At 38.0% G+C, this 24,025-nt stretch overlaps 1 protein-coding gene across 1 annotated transcript in view; it reads right to left on the bottom strand.

Moving 5' to 3' along the window:
- tgfbr2a (transforming growth factor beta receptor 2a) overlaps positions 1 to 11,978 on the bottom strand; it is a 28,668-nt gene extending 16,690 nt beyond the window's left edge. Inside the window, exons 1-3 of the mRNA XM_028461451.1 lie at positions 11,603 to 11,978; positions 6,379 to 6,520; positions 3,878 to 4,068 (exon numbers count right to left, since the gene is read on the bottom strand). Coding sequence (XP_028317252.1) covers positions 3,878 to 4,068; positions 6,379 to 6,520; positions 11,603 to 11,675 — 406 coding nt within the window. The 5' untranslated portion in view covers positions 11,676 to 11,978. The remainder of the gene's footprint in view (positions 1 to 3,877; positions 4,069 to 6,378; positions 6,521 to 11,602) is intronic.
- Positions 11,979 to 24,025: the final 12,047 nt, after the last annotated feature.

Raw genomic sequence — 24,025 nt, 5'->3', positions numbered from 1 at the left:
AAACCTGTCATGGTTCCGCCCAGGCTTACGGTGATTTGGACTGAATAATCCAAAGTCCAAAGACTAGGATATGCGCTGTTTAAAACTCTTACATAGTAACTTCTCAAAAGCAGAAGTTGAAGATCAAAACAAGAACTTGGCAGTAGTTTTACTCTTACAAGAAAAAAAACAGATCCTTAACATCCCATGACATGAACTAAATGTGAACAGGGATGATTAGTTTCTTGGGCTAGAGTAAAGTACATTTTTTGCTTCTATTATTTAACAAAATGAATACACCAATTCAGAAGAAGATGGAGCATTAAAGCAAAGGTTACCATCATCATTCTGATTACAGAAATGAAAAGTTGCTCAAAAGTTGTTCTCCTAAATCTTCTGATAGGGATTTACTCACAAACAAACTTGAAGGTTAGTTTTTGACTCCAACAAACAATGGGGTTTATTGGTCATGTGACTTGCACATTGCATTGTAAGATTAGAAATCCAGTAGAAGGATGCAAAAAAGTGTAAAAGTGTCTTTTAGAGGTGTTTTTACTTCACTGATGGGGATTTCTTGTGTTTCTTCACCACATTTTTTGCTCTGCTTTGTTTCTCCTGTTCCCCGTGTAATGATGTCACTAACTTCAGCTGTATTCGCGTGTTTCCGTGGAAGCCAAAGCATCAACATCCATCATTTTGTCAACAACTTTCAATCCTTAAAACACCAGAAATTTCATTTTGGCAATGTTTTTGGCATCAGTATTAAATGAGAACAACTTTTGGATGATATAGAGCTACAGTTTAAGAAATGTGGTTCATGCAGCTAAGCAGCTTTAAACTTTATTATTTCTTCAAGGGCCTGTCCTTTCTTTCTTTTATATGTATTTGCATGTTACAGTGATTTCTTCAATTGTTTGAAACATGTAAAAACTAAAGTCTAACTGCACATGATATTAGTTTCCTATACGAGTGCTTCTTGATTTTATTTCTTACAGTGTCATTAGCCAAGAACTTCTCTAAAAAAGGGTTTTGAATACTATTCAACTCAGATTTGTTCAATGCAAATTTCAACCACAACCTGCTAAAAAAAAGATCATAAGTAACCATAGAGAGCGCTTTGCCAAATGCTCCTCTTTACCAGCAAAATAAAACAGTGTACGAATTTGTGTGTGTGTGACGTGTGTGTGTGTGCGTGTGTAATCAGTAAAGTCAACCACAATGAGAATATTTAAGTGGCGACAAAGCCTCCTCTTAAGTGAAGTCAAACTAACTTCTACCATGGCCTGAAGGGGAATGTTGCCGGACATGTTCCTAATGTGGAGAAAACTAGTTCCCACTGAAAACAACTCAACAAGTGGAGAAGTGCCAACAAAAGCTCAACTTTTCATTGTTAACTTCCACAAAATGATCTCATTGCTTCAGTATCAAAGCTAGGTTGGGTTGTGTTTACAGTTTTGGTAATAGCAGGAAAAGTGCAGTTTTAACACAGAAGGGCTTAGTGTTACAATGGCAAACTAACCAATTGAAATCTGTCTTCTTCTTTAAGCAAAGATTTCAAATGTTGAACAGTGTTGTTAATACACCTTATGGGAAAATATTGCAATAAACAAGAACCTTAAAATCAAACACTGCATGGTGCCCTTGGTCTATAAGCCTTTTCACACCCTGGAACAACACATGCGCGACCTGGGGGGGTCATAGGTCAAGAGGGATATAAACGCCAACAAGCTCATTTACGCCGTTGATATTTCCAACCTAACAGCGTTTGTAATTTTAGTCCAGAGATCTTTAATGTTTTAATAGTGTTTATTTTTATATTACACATATCGAGGAGTGACCAGAGTTTTCCGCTGAAGCCACTTTCGGTCAAACCGAGCACTTGTAAAAACTGAAGCTCAACAGCAGTATGGAAGCAAGGCAGTCTCCTCACTTCCTGAATTTTCAGGTTGAGTGCAGCATTAGCTTTAGCAGATAACTCTGTCTTTCTACCTTGGAGACCGATACCACATTTACGCAAAAACAATCTTTCAAGGAATCAATGAGAAAAATGATCTAAATCTCTGTCAGACTCGCTGCCTACACCGTCAGCCAAGGCCAGTTTATACTTTTTGGCCTTTGACCTCATGCTCGAGAACTGAACGAGAGCGAGATTTGCTTTTTCCTGTATTATTGATCAGATTAGTTATTATTCTAAATGCTGACATATTTTTGTGTGATCAAAGTAGCCCATTCCCCACTTAAATATTTCATGGTTCGCCACTTTCAAAAACAACCCATTTCATCACTGTGTTTTTTTTAAATTTTACTGGAGCTCCTTCATTGCAACCCTGTTTCCCTTCAAGCCCTGAGAAGTTACAGAGAGGGGATACACATTCTCCATAGCAAGCAACTGGATTTCCATGACGTAATTCTCACTGCAGGAATGCTTTCAATCTAGCTCTCTGTGCAGAGCCAGAGTCGAGGAACTTTTTTTTCTGTCGTCAAAATACCCGCGACTCCATGGAGATTGTTGGAACTGGAGCCCAAAAAGCCAGAATCTCCTGAAACTGTTGGCCATCACATATCTGGAGTGCATCTTGTCATTAACACCATGGTGTTAATGACGAGACTTAATGCTCTGTTGTATATTTCTGACAACTTTTGATCTACAAGGGTGTTATGGATACACAAATAGAAAAAAATTATACAACCATGTGTTCGGATTCATAAACAAACACTCATTCTGAATAACTGAATGACTGACCTCAATGGTTATGTGCAAAGACTGACTTGATGATGGACCCTCACCAAATGGCAGGTATCAGAGGAACAAAGGGCCAGATATGTCTACAAATAACGAGAAAGCCTTTATTTTGTTGAATGGATACTAGGAATCTGGGAGGCTTACACAACCTTATCAATATTGCTACCATTCTGACAATCACATATGTTCAAACCAAAAGCCAATTTATAGCAAATCTTAACCCAGGCCTCCAATAGTCCATTTCCAAATTGTCCATGACACATTACACTTTTCTGTTTCATTTAATACATTTTTACTGATTCGTTGACTTTACTGTATATTAATTTTTGCAAAATCATACCAACATGTTAAATAAGGTTATTGTTACTAATTACACATTTTATATGCTTCAGAGAATATACTTAATATCACGCAAGTTAACGTTGCTAGAGCGACTTTAGCCACACTGGAAAAATACAAATAAAATGCATTATATGGTCTTAAAACATTATTTGTAAAGCCTTTAATCATTGTCAACCTGTGAATCACCCTCCTAATTAGCATAAAATCCTGCACAGTCATGTGAATGGAGGTGTAATGCTTCTACTACTGTGATGTGTCACCATGTAAACTCATCACCAGTTGAACAAATACACCAACAGCTAAAGCAACTGCAGGTGCCCAGGGAGCAGTTGGATTGGGGTTAAGAGTTAAGGCTCAACATCCCACAGTGATGGCCTGGGTGACACTTGAATCGGCGATTCTCCGATTACAAGCCTGCTGTCCTGAACCACTAGGCCACCACTCCCATAACATGAGTACTACTCCAACCTTAACATGTAGAGAGTCATTTTGAACAGGATTGTTTTAGGAATTGGACTTATTTGTCCATCTGTCACAATTTCTAGACATTCAATCACACATTTTCGGGTGAAAAATGGCATGTAAATGTGCAATAATGTTCCATAAAATGCGTATGAGGCTTTTCCATGTCACGTTGGGGCCCGATTTTCAATAAAGAAATAATAAAAATTTTTGCTCTCTCTGTTTCTGAACGTGAATTTCAGTTTTTTTCTGCTGCTTTGCGTGATCACGGAAAATCTGACTGAGTACTTGACTAGTCCACACATGCAACGTTCATGGGCTCCACTCGGCTGGTTTGTTGCATAAACTTACTTGTGTTGAAAAAGACATGCTCATTGCACTCGTCCTGTGAGCAGGAACAGATGAAAAACTCTGAGCCCATTCCTCGCCTCTCCTTCATTTCACACTTGCTGTTGTTGTAATCCTCCAGGACCAAACCGTACAGTTTCTGTGCTGGGTTGTGACACACTGTATCAAAGGTGACATTGTCTTCTTTCTTCCTCCTTACAATTAAAAAACACAGGGTGACAAGTTTAAATACAATATTTGCATTTCCTGAAGAAATTGCAAGTGAGGATGCAGGTGCTGGCTCGCGTCGCACTGTATTAGCATTATCTTTACCAGTAGCATTAGCTCTAGCATTAACATTGGTATACGTTAGCATTAGCATTAGCTAGCATTAACATTAGCATAACTTAGCATTAGCTAGCATTAACATTAGCTAGCATTAACATTAGCTAGCATTAACATTAGCTAGCATTAACATATATTAACATTAACAATAGCTAATATTAACATTAGCTAGCATAAGTTAGCATTAACATTAGCTAGCATTAACATAAATTTGCATTAGCTAGGATTAACATTAACATTCACAATAGCATTGCTTAACATTAACATAAGTTAGCAATTAACATTAACATAAGTTAGCATTAACATTAGCATTAACTAGCATGAAAATAAATTAGAATTAACTAGCATGAACATTAACATTCATAATTCATAGAATTGATTAACATTAACTAGCATCTGCATTAGCTAGCATTAGTATTCACATGAGCATTAACGGCATGACCCTTAACATTAGCGAGCAATAACAATAATTAGCATTAGCTAGCATTAACATTGACATTAGCTAGCATTAGCAAGAACATTAGCAAGCATTCATATTAGCAAGCATTAGCATTACCTAGCAATAGCATTAGCTTAACATTAACACTCACCTAGCATTAGCATTAACCTAGCATTAGCCTAACATTAAAACAGCAATAGCATTTACCCAGCATTAGTTAAGCATTCATCTAGCAATAGCTTAATAGCATAAATCTCTGGAACTTTCTGAACGTTTTGATAGCTTATTTGTCAAAATCGAACAAACTGCGTAGGAGGAGTTAATGACCGATGAAAGAAAACAAGATTTAAAATCAGAAGATTTTACAGGAAATTGTCCTTATATTTTGAACAATATAACAATTTGCCATCCGTGAATTAGGTATTTGTCTATTCTAGCAATCCTCAGTGTAAATCATATGTAGATGACTACAACACTGAGGGTCAAAGACAGCCTTTGAACGAACACACACACATACACACACGATAAAGAAGAAGAAAACTGAAGAAAAACACAACATATTTAAATCCGGCCCCCAGCTGAGCACTGCAGGCAGGGCGCCTGGAAGAGGCACGAAAAAGAAGTGCGGTTGTCTATGTGCTATTAGCTTTCTGCTAACCTCAGCTCGTACCATGCTGGCTGCAATGCCAATGTAATGAGAAACAAAAGTATGTCTTTAAGCTTTTAACGCCAGAATGAGTCTGCCTCCCACCGCTTCACACATTCGCTCAGGACTTGATGCTGATGGGTGGTTCAGCCTCGCATAATGAAGTATTTCAGCAGTTTGCATGATTATAAATCTGTCATTTGATGATGAATGTACAGTACATTTTATCACTGAATTTTTTAAAGCATTGATAGTCAGTGAAAAAATAAAATAAACAATACAAAGACAAGTCCTGATCCTGATTATAACTCTAAGCGCCTGCAATGTAGAACTACGAGTAATAGCCGAAAATGATGGAGCTCTGAGGTAGTAAATATGGCCATAACTGTTTAACTAATAGGATTCCACACAAAACAAAGTACTTATTGATATTTGAGGTAACATAGTGTTTCTAAAATGGGGATACGTGTACCCCTAGGAGTACAGGGCAGCACTACAAGGGGTACTTAAGTGAGAGAGAAGAAATTAAAAGCATAAAAAAATATGGGGTATTTAATAATAATAATGATGATGATGATGGTGATGATAATAAACATGATTAGAACATGAACAAAAAATACAAAGGTCAGTCTTGGTCCCACACCAGGTGGGAAATAACCAAAAAAAAAACCCTAAAAACTAGAATTAAATCTGTTCAAGAGGCACTAAATTAGGGCTGGGCAAGCAATACATCAAGATTTAAGATATATCAAGTTTTCTATACAAAAATAACACACATTGGCATCTTGCATCAGTAAATTTAACCTGAATTTTCTTCCTTGTAAGATTTAATATATCAAGATTTATATCGTGTATTGCCATTTTGAGAAAAAATATTGAGATCTGAGTTTTGGTCCATATCGCACCAAGCCCTACAATAAATACTGTTTCATTCCACTTATTTATAAAGTTTGGCTCTTCACTCTTTGGATCTTGATGCTCTATGTTTGTGTTTTAATAGCATTCTGAGCACAATATTATAGGGGGTACTTAGCTTCAGAAATAAGAGAAAGGGGGATACAAAAACATTTAGCAAAGCACTAAGCTAACACTTACCAAATGCTGACACAAACATCTTCATCATGAGGGCAGATAGAAGTGATCCCACACTTCACACTACAGCTTCCTTGGCCCGTGCAGCTCGTCGCCTGGACATCACAAAACTTGCAAAGCCTTCTCAGGGTGAACATCACGCCACCTGACAAAGAAAGCAACATAGAAACAAGTGCAAAAAACAAATAATTAAATAAAGGTGTTCCAATTTATTTGATTTGCACATTGACGACGGAAACTATGGAAGAACATGCAAACTACACAGAGACAAGACCTTATCAAAGAAATTATTTTCTCCCACTGGAATATCCAAGTAGGCAAAAGTCTGTAATCAACCGGACCACAAAAAATGTGAGCTATTTGACCCTAGAGGGGGAAAAAAAGATCCTTCCACCCCCATGTGAAGTTTAAACAACTAGATCAGTGTTCAGTGGCACCCACCACCCTTCATCTTGTTCAGACTTGACAGTGAGACACACTGGATTGTGTGATGAGTGCCGGTGGGTTTGATAATAATCTAAGACGTCAACTGCCAGACAGGCAAAAAAACATCAAACTAAAGAAACACAGAGAAGTCTCTAATTTGTCAGTCAGACGAGCCGACTGTTTCAAAAAGGTGTTTTGGCAACATCATTGATCATCAAAGACGCTCCTGAAAAGACCTTTAATGATGATTTATGATTAATCTGAGACTGTATGTGTTTTGTTTTTTTCTTCATTTATGCAGGAAAAAGTTGTGATGTTCCAGTCCCTGCATTGAGTGCTTGTTTTGGATCAAATTAATCAATCGTTCATGTTTTTTCCACATCTTAAGATACACTGAAATACCAGAAAAAAGGAAGAACACTGATTATGAAGCAATGCAGGTAAAATTTGATCATTTTCTTTTAAGTAATATTTACTCCTGTATGCATTTGTTTTGTACTTTTTAAAAATATATATATTAGTGCATAGTGATTCACCAAAAACGAATGGGCGGAAAAAGGCACAAAAGTTAACGTATTTTAATACAATTGAGCACTTAAGCTTCTTCTAAGCAGAGGTTGAGACACAGCACTGAGTTAAACCAATGAAAAGTTGATGTTTCATGTTTCTGTGTATATGTTGGCTTTAATTCAGAATAAAAGTTAAATCCTCTTTAAACTGGCCGTGTAAACACTTAATTCCTAATGGAAATTTAATTCTGAATTAAACACACCCGGTGGACAATTTTATGAACGGTATCATTTCAGTCCAGACAAATCCGACGTTGCACACTTTTTAACCAAGCAGCAGCCATGTTTAAAGTCTCAGGTCAATCTGAGCCTGATTCGCAGAGATATTTGAGGAACGCGCACAAGAGCACACAGACACGCGTACGCACACGCACTCCTTGCTTTATAGATATATACTCATTTGCAATTGCAATGCCTTGATTTTAATGTTGCTAGTACACAGTCACAGCCATAAATGCAATAATTGGCAATATAATCATTTTGGGTTTTTCGCTTTGGTTTTGGTTTCTTTGTTTTTAGTTTCAGTACACCCCTCCCTAGTTGCACATATACAGTAAAAACAAGAAACATTCAGTTCAATATAATGCGATGCTGCTACACCGAAACCACCAAACCACACACCAACTGTATGATCTGCACAGGATGTGAAACGTGCATAAATGCATCAGTGAATCCAGTTACAGTGAGAGTGTGAGCTCATCTTTGAGTGTAACTTAGGGCAGAACACTGTTAAGTTAAAACTCAGGCATCACAGCAAAAAGACCCTGGGTTAAATGTTCTGACCTGTAACGTTATTTGGTTGTTCAACGACAATAACTCCTCTTTAACATTTCACCTTATATGTTTTTTCCACAGACTGGAAGTTGGGCAAAACAATAGCAGGTGTTTATTTAGGGGCTTATGCAGAAAGAAAAATCTTAATCCCGACAAAATAGAATGTCTCTTGGAGTGAAGTGATATCACGGGGAATACAGGGAACAAACATGAACAAAAATGGAATCAAGCAAATCACTTTCCTTCTTGTCTGGCACAAGACACAAGAAATCCCAGTACGAATGAAGTAAAAACATTTCTGAGCATCCATCTACAGAACTCACTCACACGTGCTGTCCCTTATAGGAGCCAAAAGTGGCACATATTGTGCAGCTGCTGGTTAATAAATGTGTGGCATTTTGTGTTGGCAAATTTAACCCAGAATTGTCTTTCTGGTCAGACTTTATTGAGTTAAAAATATTGAGAATTACATTGTGTATCTTTATTTTGGGAAAAAATATCGAGATATGAATTTTAGTCAATATCGCCCAGCCCTACCCACAACTAAATGTGTCCATCTGACCAAAACGAGTAGCATGAGAGATAGCATTGTCCTCAATGGAGTGAGCAAACAAGCTGCACATTGGTCCGCGCTGACTTCACACCACTCTGAGAGTAGAAGTTTCGTGTGTGTATACAAGAACCCTGTTGATTTATATCACCCTGAGAGCAGGGTGGGGCTAGACCTGCGGCTATAGCAGCAACAGAAATAAAGAATAACGTACTGTCCAAAAAAAGAAAACTGCAGATTTAAAGTGTTGTGTAACTCCAGCATCCTCTTCCTACTGCCTTTTAGCCTACAACGTTTGCACCATGCTATCAGGACATAGTGGGCTGGTGTGGTTTTATACGTCAATGCTTAAAAGTGATCAAAGTAATAGTGCTGCAACTAATAATTATTTTCATAATCGATTAATCGGTCAATAAATGAATCAATTAATCAGATTTTTTTATTTGAAAAAGCACAGTTTATCTATAAAGCACATCTAAACCCTGCTTAAGCTGATTAAACTGAAATAAAAGTATCTCTTACGCACAAAAAACACGCGCACACGCAAGTCACACAAATACTGGCGCGCGCGCACACACAAACACTCGTGCATGCCAACGCTCCTAATAGTTGATTTTTATCGATTTTAACGATTCGTTGTTGCAGCCACACACAAAAACACTTGTGCACGAGCACACACACACACTCGTGCACATGCACACACAAACACTTGTAGTAGTGCATGCACACACTCATGCGTGCACATGCACGAACAGTTATGGTGCGCGCGCACAAACACTCGAGTGCGCACGCACAAACACTTGTGGTGTGCGCACAGCACACACTCATGCGTGCACACGCACAAAAACTTGTGGTGCGCACACACAAACACTTGTGGTGCATACACACCCACACACGCACACACAAACACTCGTGTGCGCCCACAGCTCTGCATGTGAATCAAACGGATCTGCGTCACAGTGAGTGGCAACAAATCGCTAATGAAATTTGTTGCCAACACTTTTAATCGTCGATTTTATCGATTTGTTGTGGCAGCCTTACAAAGTAATAAACTAAGTCATTCCCAAGCCTACGCAGTAGCTCAGTGACATGTTTGAAGTATAACAGCACTGAGAGAATCATGGTTCATGTCTTCAGTGCAGACAAAGGCTGAAAATGTGCCCGAGCCAAGGTTGTTGTATCATTAAAGCAGCTCCTCTCAAAGAGCATGTCATGTAAACCCAGGAGGTGGGTAATGGAAGGGAAGAATGGCCCTAATTGTCACCCTTCACCACGTATAATTGCAGGGAGAAGGTTTAGGGGATTAGAGGCAGCCAAAGCCACTTGGTGCCAGAGGGACAGAGTTTAGGACAGATCAAGGTGAAGTGAAGCAGTGTCTCCTTTAAGAAGAAGGTTTATATGACATATGTGGTCACACATCAAAGATACTAAACATAAAGGAGAACACAAGAGGCAGAGGAAGATCAGAATAATGACTATACTATCACAATTATGTGTTACTTACAGTATATTATCCAATATATCTGAGGCTTGATTAAAGGTAGTTGAATTCTTTCATTTCTCCATCTTAATTTATTCCTATTTACTGTACATGACTCAGGGTTACTCAGACAGATCTCTATTGACCCAAGGCCTAAAACACACAGAGACAATAACAGGCACACGCTCGTTCACTTTTTTAATTAAAGGACTAAATTACACCAAAAAAAAAAAGGAAAACGATGAGACACGTCAACCATTATAGAGCTGTAATGATTCCTAAAGGTCCCTAAAGTCTAGTTAATTTAAAAAAATGAATAGAAATGTTATTATTGTCTTAGGTTGACACCACATGTAGTGAAATCATTTCACGACAAATAATACTTACATTGAAAATAAATATAATTTTTCTTAAAAATGAAACTAATTGGTTGGTATTATTAAGTGATTTGTCTTTTTCTCTGTTTCATATTTAAAATTGAGTTTTAATTAGGCAAAAGGATGTTTAATCAGATTTCTCTATTACTATTAATTGATCGAATACTCAATTACTAAAAGATTTAACGGTTGCAGCCATATAATGCATGCTTTATGCAGTGGTTTGGCATTTAATAAATGTTTGTGTGGAAATTATTGTGAATGTTGCCTTATTATATGTTTACTGGGTGTTTTTTTTTTTTTTTTTTTTTTTTTGGAACAAATACAGCCGTTTTTTTTTTTTTGAGAGATGTACCCCTGTAAATGTTTTAATTTTCATTTTTAATGAAGTCTACATCATAATTAAGCGCAATGTATAATAGTTTTAAGAAAGAACAAGTGTATATGTAAAACAGTTCTGCTTAAAGTTACCTAAACTTGGAAAGAAATGGGTTGATATACATAAAAACAATTATAGTTTATCAGTCACATGGATCTCAAACTTGTGTAAAGAAAACAGTACTCGGTCAAATTGTTTAAAATGAGGCGTTTAAGGTGAAAAAAACGACTTAAAAAAAAAAAAAAATTAAAAAAGGGGGAAAAATGAATTGAACTAGTATATAGGTTACATCTTTTAAAAGTCATTGTCTAAGGCATTAAAACTGAACACATGTAAGTTGTTAAATTTATTAAAATAATTTTCTTGTTGCTATACGTACTGAGTTTGTAACCGTACTGAGATTGTAATCCTAACTCTAACTTAATCCAATAAACTAATAAAACACGTGTCCGTTCACTTTGAAAACAAAAATCAACAAAATGGAATTATTATTTATTCATTTATTTAGAAAAAAAATAATTTTCCGCATATACAATCTCAGTACGATGCGATCTCATTACGCTACACCGGCTCACACGTGACCTCGCAGCTGTACCTGAACGCACCACCGCTCAGCCTAAACTTCTTTTTTTTTTTTTTCCAGTGACGGTTTTAAAGATGAAGTGAACTCACCTCCTCCATGCAGTAGGACACTACCGAACAGGATCGCTCCACACCAGAAAGTGGAAAAGCGAAGTAGCTCCATGTAGACTGGGACCAGCCGCTCCCTGAAGGTCCTTAAAGGGCCGAACAGAGCGGACTGAGCTCGGTGTGTCTGTGGCCTCCACAGCTGTAGCACGCAGCTCTACACAGAGCAGTAACTGCCCTGGGTGGATGACTCACTGTTTGTGCTTCTTCATGAAACAGGAAATCTTCTGAGGGGTTGGACTTCTCCTCATGTGGCTCACAGTAGAAACCATGTTAGTCAGACTAGAAGCAACATGTTCTGATCCAGCTGTTCATCCACAGGCTTCACATATAAGCTCATTATCATAGTCACTCCAAGCAGCCTAAGGCACTGCTTTTCTAACTGCACCAGTACCCCTTTCTTTTTATTTCTGAATAAAACACACCCTTTTGTCCAATTTACACATTTTACTTTTTTTTTTTAACTTTGAAAAAAACACTACTTTTGTTGTAAATTTTACACACTCTCAATCACGTACCCCAGTGTTTCTCAAATTGGGGTACGTGTACCCCTAGGGCATGGGTCTGAAACCTTTATTCTCGAAAGAGGCATTTTGATTCATCTCACCCGGATTAAAGTCCTTCCGAGCCCAAAAAAAACCCATTTTAATGAAGAAAACATAGTGTATAAAGTTCTATTCAGTTGAAATTATATCGAATAATGTGATGTAGTATAATATTTTTTAGATAATGTATTTGAAGGACTAAAAAAACTAAAAAATTGAATTTGATAACACAGAATGTCAGTCAACACTTGCTATATATCAAGCATGCATATTTAGCCGTCATGTTGGCAGTTAAATCAATCTGTCACCACACAATTAAAACGTATATTTACTTCCAGAATAGTCTTTTAATTCAGCGATTCTCAACTGGTGGGTCGGGAATCAAATGTGGGTCGAGGACCTGTACTATGTGGGTCGCAGACAGCTGGTCAAAAAAAACAAAAAAAAACTTAATATCTATCATGTTGGACTTGTTGTGAAATGCATCTTGCACAGGAAAATATATGGATTTATGTTTTAAAAAAAGATTATAGGCTACATGTGTGTTTTCAACAGCTATTTTTGAAAAACTAAATTTGTTTAGTAGAGTTCTAAAAAAAAAAAATGGTTGCGATTTATGTGGGTCCTAGGGTGAAACCAGATGTTGCAGGAGGCAAAGTATGTTATATCATGATTTTATTTAGTGTCAAAATCATTAATCATTCATACCCTCTTTAAGAAAATAATTATTTATTTCAATATTTTTTGAAAGCTACAAGGAGCCATTGCAAAAGAGTCAAAGAGCCACATGAGGCTCCAGAGCCGCAGGTTGCGGACCCCTGCCCTAGGGGTACGCAGTGGCACTAAGAAGAAAGAGGAAAATTAACAAATGAAAGCATTCAAAATATGGGGTTTTGCAATGTTTATTTTTAGTTAAAAATGATAATCATAATAATGATGATGGGTTTGGACATGAACTGAAAATACAAGGGTCAGTGTTGTTTCCACATCAGGAGTGAGATCACCATATCTGATAAAAAAACAAAACAAAAAAAACTTCAAACTGTATAATGCATCACTGTAACCTCACAGCTTGATTGTTGAAAATATCTGTATCATATTTGTACATAATTTGTGTTATTATTATTATTATGATTATTGTTATTACTATTAATCTTACTTTATTTTATACTACTGTAATGTGTGTGTATCTGATCCTTATTTTTAACAGTCTTTTACTTAATTATACACTTATTTAACGTTTATTCTTTCTTCCATCTTTGTTTTTTTTATTTGTGATTTTTTCTTAAGTGGCTGTAACGAAAGCAATTTCCCCCTGGGATTATTAAAGGAATTCTGATTCTGAAAAACTATGGAAATATTTCTGTTCAGGAGGCACTAAATACTGGTTCATTCCACTTATTTACAAAATGAGATTCTTCTAAAATGTGTGTTATCACTCATCCATTCCATTATTATGCTCTATGGTTGTTTTTTCCACAGAATACTGAGCAAAATGTTGTAGTCAGACAAAGGGGGGACTTGGATTCAAAAATAAGAGAAAAGGGGGGACTTGAGCCAAACAAGTTTGAGAAGCACTGTCCTGAGAAGGCATTAGAGCTGGGCAATATATCGAGATTCAAGATATAATGGAGTTTTCTAATTTGGGTATATATACAAAATTACATTTATCAATATATATTATATGTAGGACAAAGCAGGTCTTAAAATGGATGGATTAATGGATATTTTTTTTAGAGCTTCTTTGTTTTAAAATACTTGTTTTAAGAGTTTCTGCACAGTTTGATGGATTTCTGAGTGCCTCCTAACCCAGAACTGACCCTAAACAAGCCACACCACAGAACTCACTCACACGTGCTGTCCCTTAATGGAAAAAAAGACTAAAGTGGCACATATTGTCACATATTGTGCAGCTGTTTGTTAGTAAATGTGCATGCTGTGTGTCATCTGGATAATCACATTTAACCCAGAATTGTCTTTCTGGTCATATTGAGATATGAGTTTTAGTCCATATCGCCCAACCCTAGCCTGTCCTGTTATTAATCTTTGTTTATTACTACATTTTCTACTGTAATCGACACTCCCCATGCTTCATGCTCTTCTGGACGCTCTCCAGGCCTCCCCTTTATCAGGAACGACACACTGAGGTTAAGTCCACTGGAATACACATCAATTTCCCTTCTATTGCAGGCTCTTTGCAGACATGTGTTTTTGCTCTGCATGTTTGAGCAGTGATGTCAGGTTTCAGCTTTGACCCTTACAGCTCCACACACACACACACACACACACACACACACACACACACACACACACACACACACACACACACACACACACACACACACACACACACACACACACACACACACACACACACACACACACACACACACACACACACACACAATCAATCACCGCATTTTAATGTCTTCCTTGTTTAACGTGTAGTTTGAAAGGGAAATCATGTTTCCGAAGTTACGTAACCAATATTACAAGCGTTTTTAAAGCTGCCACACACAATATTTTTTATCAGATAAAATTACACATCCCTCAATGCAATGAATAAAAATTTCAACAGTGTTTACAGCAGAGATAAAAAAAATAAATAAACTTTCAAGCAGCAATTTCAACTTTTTTCTTTTCTTTTCAGAGTAAATTATGGTTGATCCATTGATCTATGAGGTCTATACTATGACTTTATTTAATAAAAAAAAACAGTATGGGGTAGCAGCTTTAACTAAATGGTAACTTTAAATTAGTTCTATTTATCAATCTCTACATTTAGCTTATTTGCTTACCTTTGTTTATGTCAGTGTCAGTTCTTAAAAGTTTTCTGATGCACAAGCACAAAACAGTGTTTGCAGTTGAATGTATGGTTGCTATTAGAGGAAACATTCAGAAATGCTGACATCTTTTTATTTGTCGCTATTATTTTCATTAAAGTATGTTGGGCAAGTAGGACGATACGTTTCCATTTAATTCAAATTAAAGCACATATAAACAGTGGTTCCCAGAAGTCAAATCCAAGGAAACAGGCAAAATAATGTCTGAACTAGAAGGGCCAGGATGAAATGTTAGGCTGGGTGTGACACAAGGGAAAGAAATGCACAAAAACCACACAAGATGCTACTTCAGAACCAGGAAAAGTCAAAGAAAGCTAGTTGTGGGAGGTAAAATCAATGCGGTGCGAACAGTGAGGAATGACGGAGAAAACTCTGGAAAACAATGTTTGTAGAAGCGTCGAATTGCAACACTTGTTGATTAGTTTTGATCAAATGTGGGAGCAATACTGATGAATGTGTAATAGATCTAAACACAGACTGTTGAAGAAAATGACTAGATGTGAATGTGTGGGATTGTTTTTCTCAGATTTAAGGCTGTGATGTAACCTGTTGCTTAGCGTTCGCTCAAACCCTCCAGATGAATAATGGTTTAACCTTTAAATGAAATAAAACCCTGGAGTCTCCAGTGTTTTTATTTTGGCCTGTTTTGACTCAGTTTAAGGGCGTGGGCTGTTTTGTTTCATACATGGTTTTTTTTTTTTGACTCTATGTGTTATGCAACCCTAATGTAAGATGGGGTCCAAGCCACAAGATGGAGATCTGACAGCACTGTGAGCGAGCTGACCTGTGCACAACTTGGTTCCTAGCATGCCTGAATATCAAAACATCCTGTTTACAACACCCAAAATAAAAATAAAAACCATATAGATAGGTATAATCATGTGTTGCCTATGTTGGGCGTAAAATGGACAACCTTGGGAATGCTTGTTCAAAACCGATCTGTCGGTTTCTATTTCACCAACTCTCACTGTTACTTTTACCTTCCCATACCTCACTGTTTCTCAGTGTTCCTCTGTTGAAAGACATTTTCCATCTCATTACACAGATAAACAAGTGTGGGGCAAACATCCTGAGTGGTGTTATGCACACTAGCAGGTGCCTGGCGTTTTCTGTAAATGGCTTTGGTCGAGAGGAAAAGCAAACAGAACAAGGTGGTGATGACAAATCTCAGGACGTACGCTTTGCAGACAACACTCACCGCAAACAAGCTCTTCATACAGCTCATTACAAAGGTGTTTAGAGGTCACTCGCTTCCCATCTCTCCCTGTAGGGAAAGTATGAAAGCACCTCTACCACACAAGATAATACATTTTATACAGGAGTGTGAATTTAGCCACCAAAGAAATGCACGATTGACATTTCTAATACACTGCAAATATAGATTTACACTCAATTTCTACCATAAATAACATTTCGTTTTTGAACAGCAGTAAAAGTAAACATATTTTTCTTTGGTAACACTTTAGTTTAGGGAACACCTATTAACCATTAAATAGTTGCTTATTAGCATGCATATTTGTAACATATTGACTCTTAATTTAGTCATTACTAAGTACTTATTAATGCCTTTATCTGCATGGCCTTAATATACAACCAGTAAGCCATTAACTAAGAATTATTACTTATTAGTATTAAGTAAGGAAGTTGCTGTATATGAATTACAATCTTAACATGCTAGGGTTAGGGTTAGGGTTAAAATAAACTAAAAAAATAAAAATAAAAAAAAAAATAAAAAAAAATTTAAAAAAGGATTAGGGTTAAGGTTAACTCTAATCCTAACCCTAACCCTCTTTGGACTGCGAGACTGCCATTAAATGTATAATAAGGCATTAATAAGTACTTAATAATTACTGATTAAGAGCCAATATGTCACTAATGCTAATAAGCAACTAAATAATGGTTAATAGGTGTTCCCTAAACTAAAGTAGTATCTTTTCTTTTTCTGAAATCAAATGTATTTCCGTATGAAAAAATTAAAAAAAGAAAAAAAATGACCCATTATTTGAGGACAAATGGTTTCTTAAGCCTTAATCATGCTTCTGCATCACATTGACGCCGTAGTTACTTGGTCCGTAAGGGCTCAAAACCTCATCTCCGGTCATTGCTCTTTCTGGTCGACGTCGCCATTTTCCGACTTTTCGCAGAGGGGTGCAAGTGTTGATTCTACAGTGGATCAAGTAGAAGAGAGAACCTTGACGGACTAAAAGTGCCAGTTGTTTTATTATTTCCTCTAATGGCTGCACCACACGTTAAGCACCACACGTTAAGCACCACACGTTAAGCACCACACGTTAAGCACCACACGTTAAGCACCACACACCGCCCAATTTGTCCAATCACTGACAAAAGATGTGTGTTTTTTGTTATTACCACTAATCTGCCACGTCTCTATACCGACAATGTGTGTTTCATTAAAAGTAAACGATGGCCAACATGGTTAACAATTGATCCACAAGTGTTATACTTTTATACTTTGTTTGCATTTTGCATATGTTTATATTAAATAATAAAATGCAAATTTTTGAAAATTAAATTTTGATGTTTGTTTCCTATACTAGTGGTTCTCAAACATTTTTGGCTCAAGTACCCCTTTTCTCTTATTCTGGAATCCAAGTACCCCCATTGTCCGACTACAACCGATTTAGTCGCTCCTGAACAGATTTATTTCTATAGTCATCTCACACCTGGGTTGGGACCAAGACTGACATTACTATTGTAAATGTTTCACTCATTCTCTCTCAAGTACCCACCTGTAGTGCTATCACGTACCCCAAGGGGTACACATACCCCCATTTGAGAAACACTCTCCATACCATACACACATGGTTACGTATAAGTAAGTATAAATCAGAAAATAAATTGCATTTTAAGGTGCTCAACACGTAAAACATTGTTGACTGTTGAATGTTGAAAGATAAACAAGGACCTTTTAATGCTCATCTGAAAAACACACGTACGCCAACAAACACACACACATACGTACGCGCACACACAGAGCTAGAACCCTCTAGAGGCATGGTGGTAAATTGCGTAGCGATGCGTTCCTTTGAGCTAGCATATACGCTAATGTATTGTCATACAGAAATAATTTCCACACTATGATTTGGAAAAGCCTTCTTGTTGCCAATGGCAGATCAAAAGAACTTACAATGAGCCCCTCCCCCATCTTAAACAACACTCCTATAACACATTTTCCCCCAGCATTAGTCAGATGCCAGGGAGGAAGAGAAGGTTTATCTTAAAAGCTCCAAAGGGTACAACCTTTGATATCACAACAGTTTTAGCACTATTGTTCTCAAGTTTGAAGCATCGATTCAAGTCCAAACTGTGCCAAAACTTGTTTTAGAAAGAGAATAAACATAGGAGGAAGCAAACACATGAGCATATGACTCCCTGCTCCGTGTGACAGGCAACATCCTGTTTCTATGTGTAGATTTGGAGCAGTGATGAAAGATGTGGGGTGAAGTTAGATGCACTTATCTGCACAAAACATGTGTAAGCTTGTAAAAACCAGTGACCAAATACAAAGTCAGGAATACAATGAGAACCTTTGGCCATGAGAAGATTTGGAAAGCATGTATTAGGCAGACAGCGAGCTGATAGTTAGATGATCACAAAGCAGTGAAGGGATACAAGTTAAGAAAGTTAAGAAGTTGCACATTTTCCCCTCATAGGATGGAAATTATTTTCTTCCTTTGAGGCATAAAGTCAGAGATGAACCATTTCAGTGGTTTTTAATGCAGATTAGATGTACCCAAAGGATCTAATTGTTTCAAGGAGGCCTGTGCAGTGATGGTGGTTCGGTGGTTAAACCCAATGGTCCCTATCCTGCCTTCACTCCACGCTCTGATTTTACATTTGTGCTGGGAATAGAGAAATTATTTCCTGACACAGTTGCATCATTTTAGCCTGGAATTGCAAACTTTTTTTGCAAGTGTTTCATCACTTTTTCTTATGTATAATTCTTGTAATAAGGTGGCAGTTTGATCCTTCTCCATTGAATAGTCAAAAAGACATCTTACAGCTGCTCGGGACGATAATTTTGATCAGATAAAGAAGACAGCGTAGGCCTCACAGAAAAGCGGCAGATGTACATTCACAATATATGGTGGACACGCCTCTCGGGAGCATTGGAGGTCCTGCTGCGTGTCCCACGCTTCCTGTGTGGCGCGTTTTGAAGCTTTTCGCGTGGCGGACGCTTTTGATGTGCCTCCAGCACCTCCAACGTGGCCAACGCTGGAGTTGGGATTGTAGAACTTCTGGTGCATATTGCAGCACGTCAAGCAATCAGGAGCGTTCCCCAACCCATTCAGAATAATGAGAAAAAAAAACATTGACCAGAGGCGGAGACTGATTGACAAGCGCTTTTCTGCTGGAATAGAGCGCCTGTAGTTGGCGTTCTGGTAGGAGATGCGAGCGCCGATGTGGGTCAGCAGGTCGTCAAACCGGGCACGGGAGAGACGGATGTAGCGCTGAAAGCGCCTCTAGTCCGAGCGCAGCGCTGGTGAGACCAGAAACAGCGCAGAGGTGCAAATAAAGCAAAGGCACTCTCTCGATAATGTAAAGCTAATGAACGGGAGTCAGAGGCGGCGTGTTCAGCAAGGAACTCTAAATTTTATTCTCCATTCACCACACTTCTCTATAGCCCTCTGACATCACAGTGCACACACTGAGTCACACCAAAATACATCTGACCAAAAACACAATGTTCCCCACTATATCACAGTCACTGGGTGAATTATGAACGTAACTGATCGCCACAATATCATCCATTGTATGAACACCACCGGCAACAGAAAAGCCCCTCCCCTCGACGTGCGTCCCGAGCATCTTCGACTTTGGTGACAAGCTTCTGTATTCAATGAGCACAAGCGTCCAACTACGCACGAGAGGCACGATGTTGATGCCGGAAACGCGTTTGGTGTGAACGTACCATAATACAGAGCATTTGATCAAAGAGAGGAAAATGGTTGAAATTGCTGATTCAAAGCGTGTTTTGATCTCTACTGTAAACATTCGGCTTATTGACATTATCGAAAATGTTATGCACATTGCGGAGTCCCATAGATGGATGCATAGAAGTGTTTTTACTTTAGTGTTACTAAGATTTCTTGTGTTCACCCCCCCAAAGAAACACAAGGAATCATGGTAAGAAGGAATTCATGTACAGGACTCATCCCACAACGCAATGCGTGAAACTTTCCGACAATGTCAGTAAGAGAGTGTTTATAGTGGAGATGAAAAAGCGTCACTTTCAACCTTTTACATTTTTTTTTTTTCAAGCAAATTATCTTCAATTAATTAATCTGTGAGGCTACACATTGACATTCATTTATCAACCATTCATACCTTCATATCTGAGCGTACAATGTGCGTTTGACCAAATTCACTCAAACGTCAGTATTTCACAATTGTGACGTGAATCGAGATCGTAGGCTACAATCAGATTGTAGCTCTCCAAGCTGACTCGTCAACTTTCTTGATCAAATAGCAGGGATTTACACTTTTAGGCTGTGGATGAGTAAAATTTCATTTAAATCATTTATAGGCATTGGTTATGTTAGTTATTGAGATTTTAATTCCATGTCATTCCATTCCATTACTGAAACGCTGTTCAGTGCCTCTGTTATTCTTTTCCACAGTCTTCCACTCTTAAAATGAGCTCCTTAAATTCCAGTTTTCACACTACCAAAAAGCACATCTTTGTTTTTCTTCTTCTCAGCTGTGAGGATTTTCATCTTGGAATGTTTATTTCTTTGCTAATGCTCATTTGACCTCAGTGGGCGGGGCCTCCAAACCACAAATATTTCAGGACGTAACATGTTAATGATGACCAAAATCAACACCTGATCATTGGTCCGCTGGGATTGGTCAGATAAAAATATTTCATAACTCTCACATTGGTCCTGTTCTACGACCAAATGTGCACCCGTTGATAAATCAGAATCGGAATCAGAATCATGAGGGCCTATGTCTTTATCTGATAAAAACTTACCGCCCTTAGCAGCTTTAAATACCACATTAAGGTTCATCTAGGTGTTTTGGTCAGAGACATTTCTTCAAGATCACAGTTGTAAGCATGTTGCAAGGTGAAAGAAATGGTCATCCACATCAAGAAAACACCATTTTCTATGAATTACTAAAGGCCAGAGTCCAAATCCATCCACTAAGTCTGCTCAGTGATCATGTTTTCCACAGAAAACCACTTCTGAAGAAATGCTCCACATCAGAAGGTTTGCAGGGCAGGTCCGCCGTGGTCTCAGCGGCCGCTTCAATATTTACAAACATCTGCAAATTCCCTCGATGAGACCAAAGATCCCTCTGTGTACTTCCCATGGGAAAAGGCTGTGCCGAAATGGAGATGAAACAACATTCCAGACAAACAGGGTTTCCGCAATAAAAATGGTAACAGACAGTATATTAATGTCACCCAGTGAACCCCCCTGTGTAGCCAGAGGGGCTCTGCTGGAGTCAGAGAGACTCTTAGGAGATTGATGCAAAAATGAAGATTATAGAAATCCATTTTATCAACACCAAGGGAAAAGTTAGACTAATGGATTGCTTTCCTGCCTCCTACTCCTTTTTTTTTTTTTTTACAGCTTCAAACTACCCAGGCTGTGTGGACCATTCTATGGCGTATATGTCAACAAGATTAATATTTATCTTGGAGGCAAAATAACAGTTGAAGCATAACAAATCAAAAACCAGGTCATACAATATAAACGATGCCAGTGCCAGTCAGGAAAATCATATTCGACATTGATTGAATGCAAGTAGATGAAATATTTTGACTGGAACATAATCAACAAGAACACTCAGAGCACAAACTTTTACCAAGCGCCCTTAAATCTCCTCTTTTACAGATATTGGCAGTTATCTGGATCAGTAATCCTGATCATGGTACCATGATTATTCACACTTCAAAGGTCCCATATCATGCTATTTTTCACCCATCTCCATTAGTTCGAAGAACTCCAAAAACATAGTATTTTAGGTTTATTTTCTCAAATTTGCCTGTTTTCCAGAGTTTTAGCCTCTGAAAAGTCACTTTCTGATCAACTCTACACAAACGGGCTGATTTGCGGCCTACTTATGCATTTTCATGAGTGGGTGTGTTTATAGACGCGCATGGTGACATAAGGCTAGAGGACGGCCCACCCTCCTCCCACCCACTCCGTAGCCGAGCTCATGCTGCTTTATAAACGCCAGACAGAGCATGGGGGCGGGGCGTTCACCGGTACATATATAGACTGTAGAAAATACACGAAGGACGCTGAAATGCTCACCTTTGTGGCCGTGTCTGTTTACACGTCAATCACAGCAGAGAGCTTCCTGGAGGCGCGGCTTCTCCACCTCAGTGCCACGTCTTATTCGTCATCAAAGTGGGAACGAGTCATCAAATTGGAGCGATGTTCAACAATTTTCTTCAAGACAGAAACTGTTGCATTTTATTTCATTTTTGCTTGATGCAATGCTTGCAGTGTTAAAAAATGGAACAAAACAAGATTTAAAAAGACACTATTTCATTTGATTACATTTTTAATGTGGAACATGTGAAAAGAATAAAATTAGGCTGAAAGGGCTACAGTTTAATATTTTCTGCATTACATTTTTGAAAAGTAACTTAATTATATAAAGTAAAGTAATTAAAGTACCTAGTTACTTTTGAAAATAAGTAATCATTAAATAACTGGATTATATCCCTATTTCCCTACTATCTAATGACTATTTCCAAGTGACCAACACTGATTATAAGTCATACATCCATCACATAGGGCAAACAAGTGTAAAACTTGTTTACATATTTTACATGGAAGGAACACAACACCTGGCTGTGGTTGCACCCCCGCTGGCAGAGAGAGTGCTGTGAATGAAGCCTGTGGGCACACATTATAAATGGTTGGGTGTGCCAGCACAGGATGTCGAGCTCATCCTGTGCCACCTTCTGCTCTTGTTGCACGCAGGAAACACCAACATGACCCGACACTGATAAGAGCAATGAGCTGAGCCGTGGCCACGTGGTAAACACTGTGAGACAATAGAAAATGTATTCTGTGTCAGTGTGTTAATAGAGGGTGAGAAAGAGACTGACATTAACCTTATCTTTACTGTTCATTATCCCACAGTACAAAGTAGAAAGATGCTGTTGATACAGAGTTTTATTTATTGCTAATTGGTGCAACCTAAGTAGCTCTAAGGGCTTGGCCGTGAATATCTAATCACCAATGTGTCCACGTGTGAATGCAAATACACTGGAATGCATAAATTCTAAGTGATTAAAACCCACAAATGAGTAGCCTATTGTCTATTTTTACAACACATGCAGCTGGTTTTCCAGGAGTATAAGATCATAATTATTGGTAGTTTAGACAAGATGAGAATCATTTATTGCAAATTGTACATTAAGGTTATGACTACAAGATCTTAGTGGGGGTCACAAAAGTGTAATATTCTGATGCAAGGGCCACATTATCCTCATTCACATCAACAGTCGAGAACAATGACTGTGGGTGGTTAGCATGTGTATGTCTTGCAGGGGAGCTGCTGGAGGAGGCTGACAAGCCTACAAGGACTGTGTATGTGTGTGCGTGTGTGTGTGTGTGTGTGTGTGTGTGTGCATTGGCGTCCATGAGAACAAGTTTTGTAGTCATAGTTGTAGTTATTTTGTGTATTCTTGGTCTCTTTGTGTGTGATTCTTTAAAATAGTGTTGTTTTGGAGTACTTTTGTGTATATTTCTACCGTTGTGTTTGTTTTTGTGTATTTGTTTTGATGCTGACCGCACAAAATTTGACCAAAATCTGAAGCATCATGTTTTTATAATGGCAGTGGCTATCTGTACGGTTGCCATATCATTATACCGACATTTAATCCTTACGCAGCACCCCTCATTGGCCAGTTTAGGTCACGTGACTAAGACTAAACCTAACCCTAATCCTAAAAATTGTTGCTATATAGGGTTATAACCAAAACCTAACCCTAAGACACTACGTACGTCTACTTTGGTAATCGTACCAATAGC

Source organism: Gouania willdenowi, chromosome 11, assembly GCF_900634775.1.
Source record: "Gouania willdenowi chromosome 11, fGouWil2.1, whole genome shotgun sequence".
Classification (NCBI taxonomy): domain Eukaryota; kingdom Metazoa; phylum Chordata; class Actinopteri; order Blenniiformes; family Gobiesocidae; genus Gouania; species Gouania willdenowi.
The sequence above is the reverse complement of the archived record's forward strand: the minus strand, read 5'-3'. Positions and strand labels throughout refer to the sequence as shown.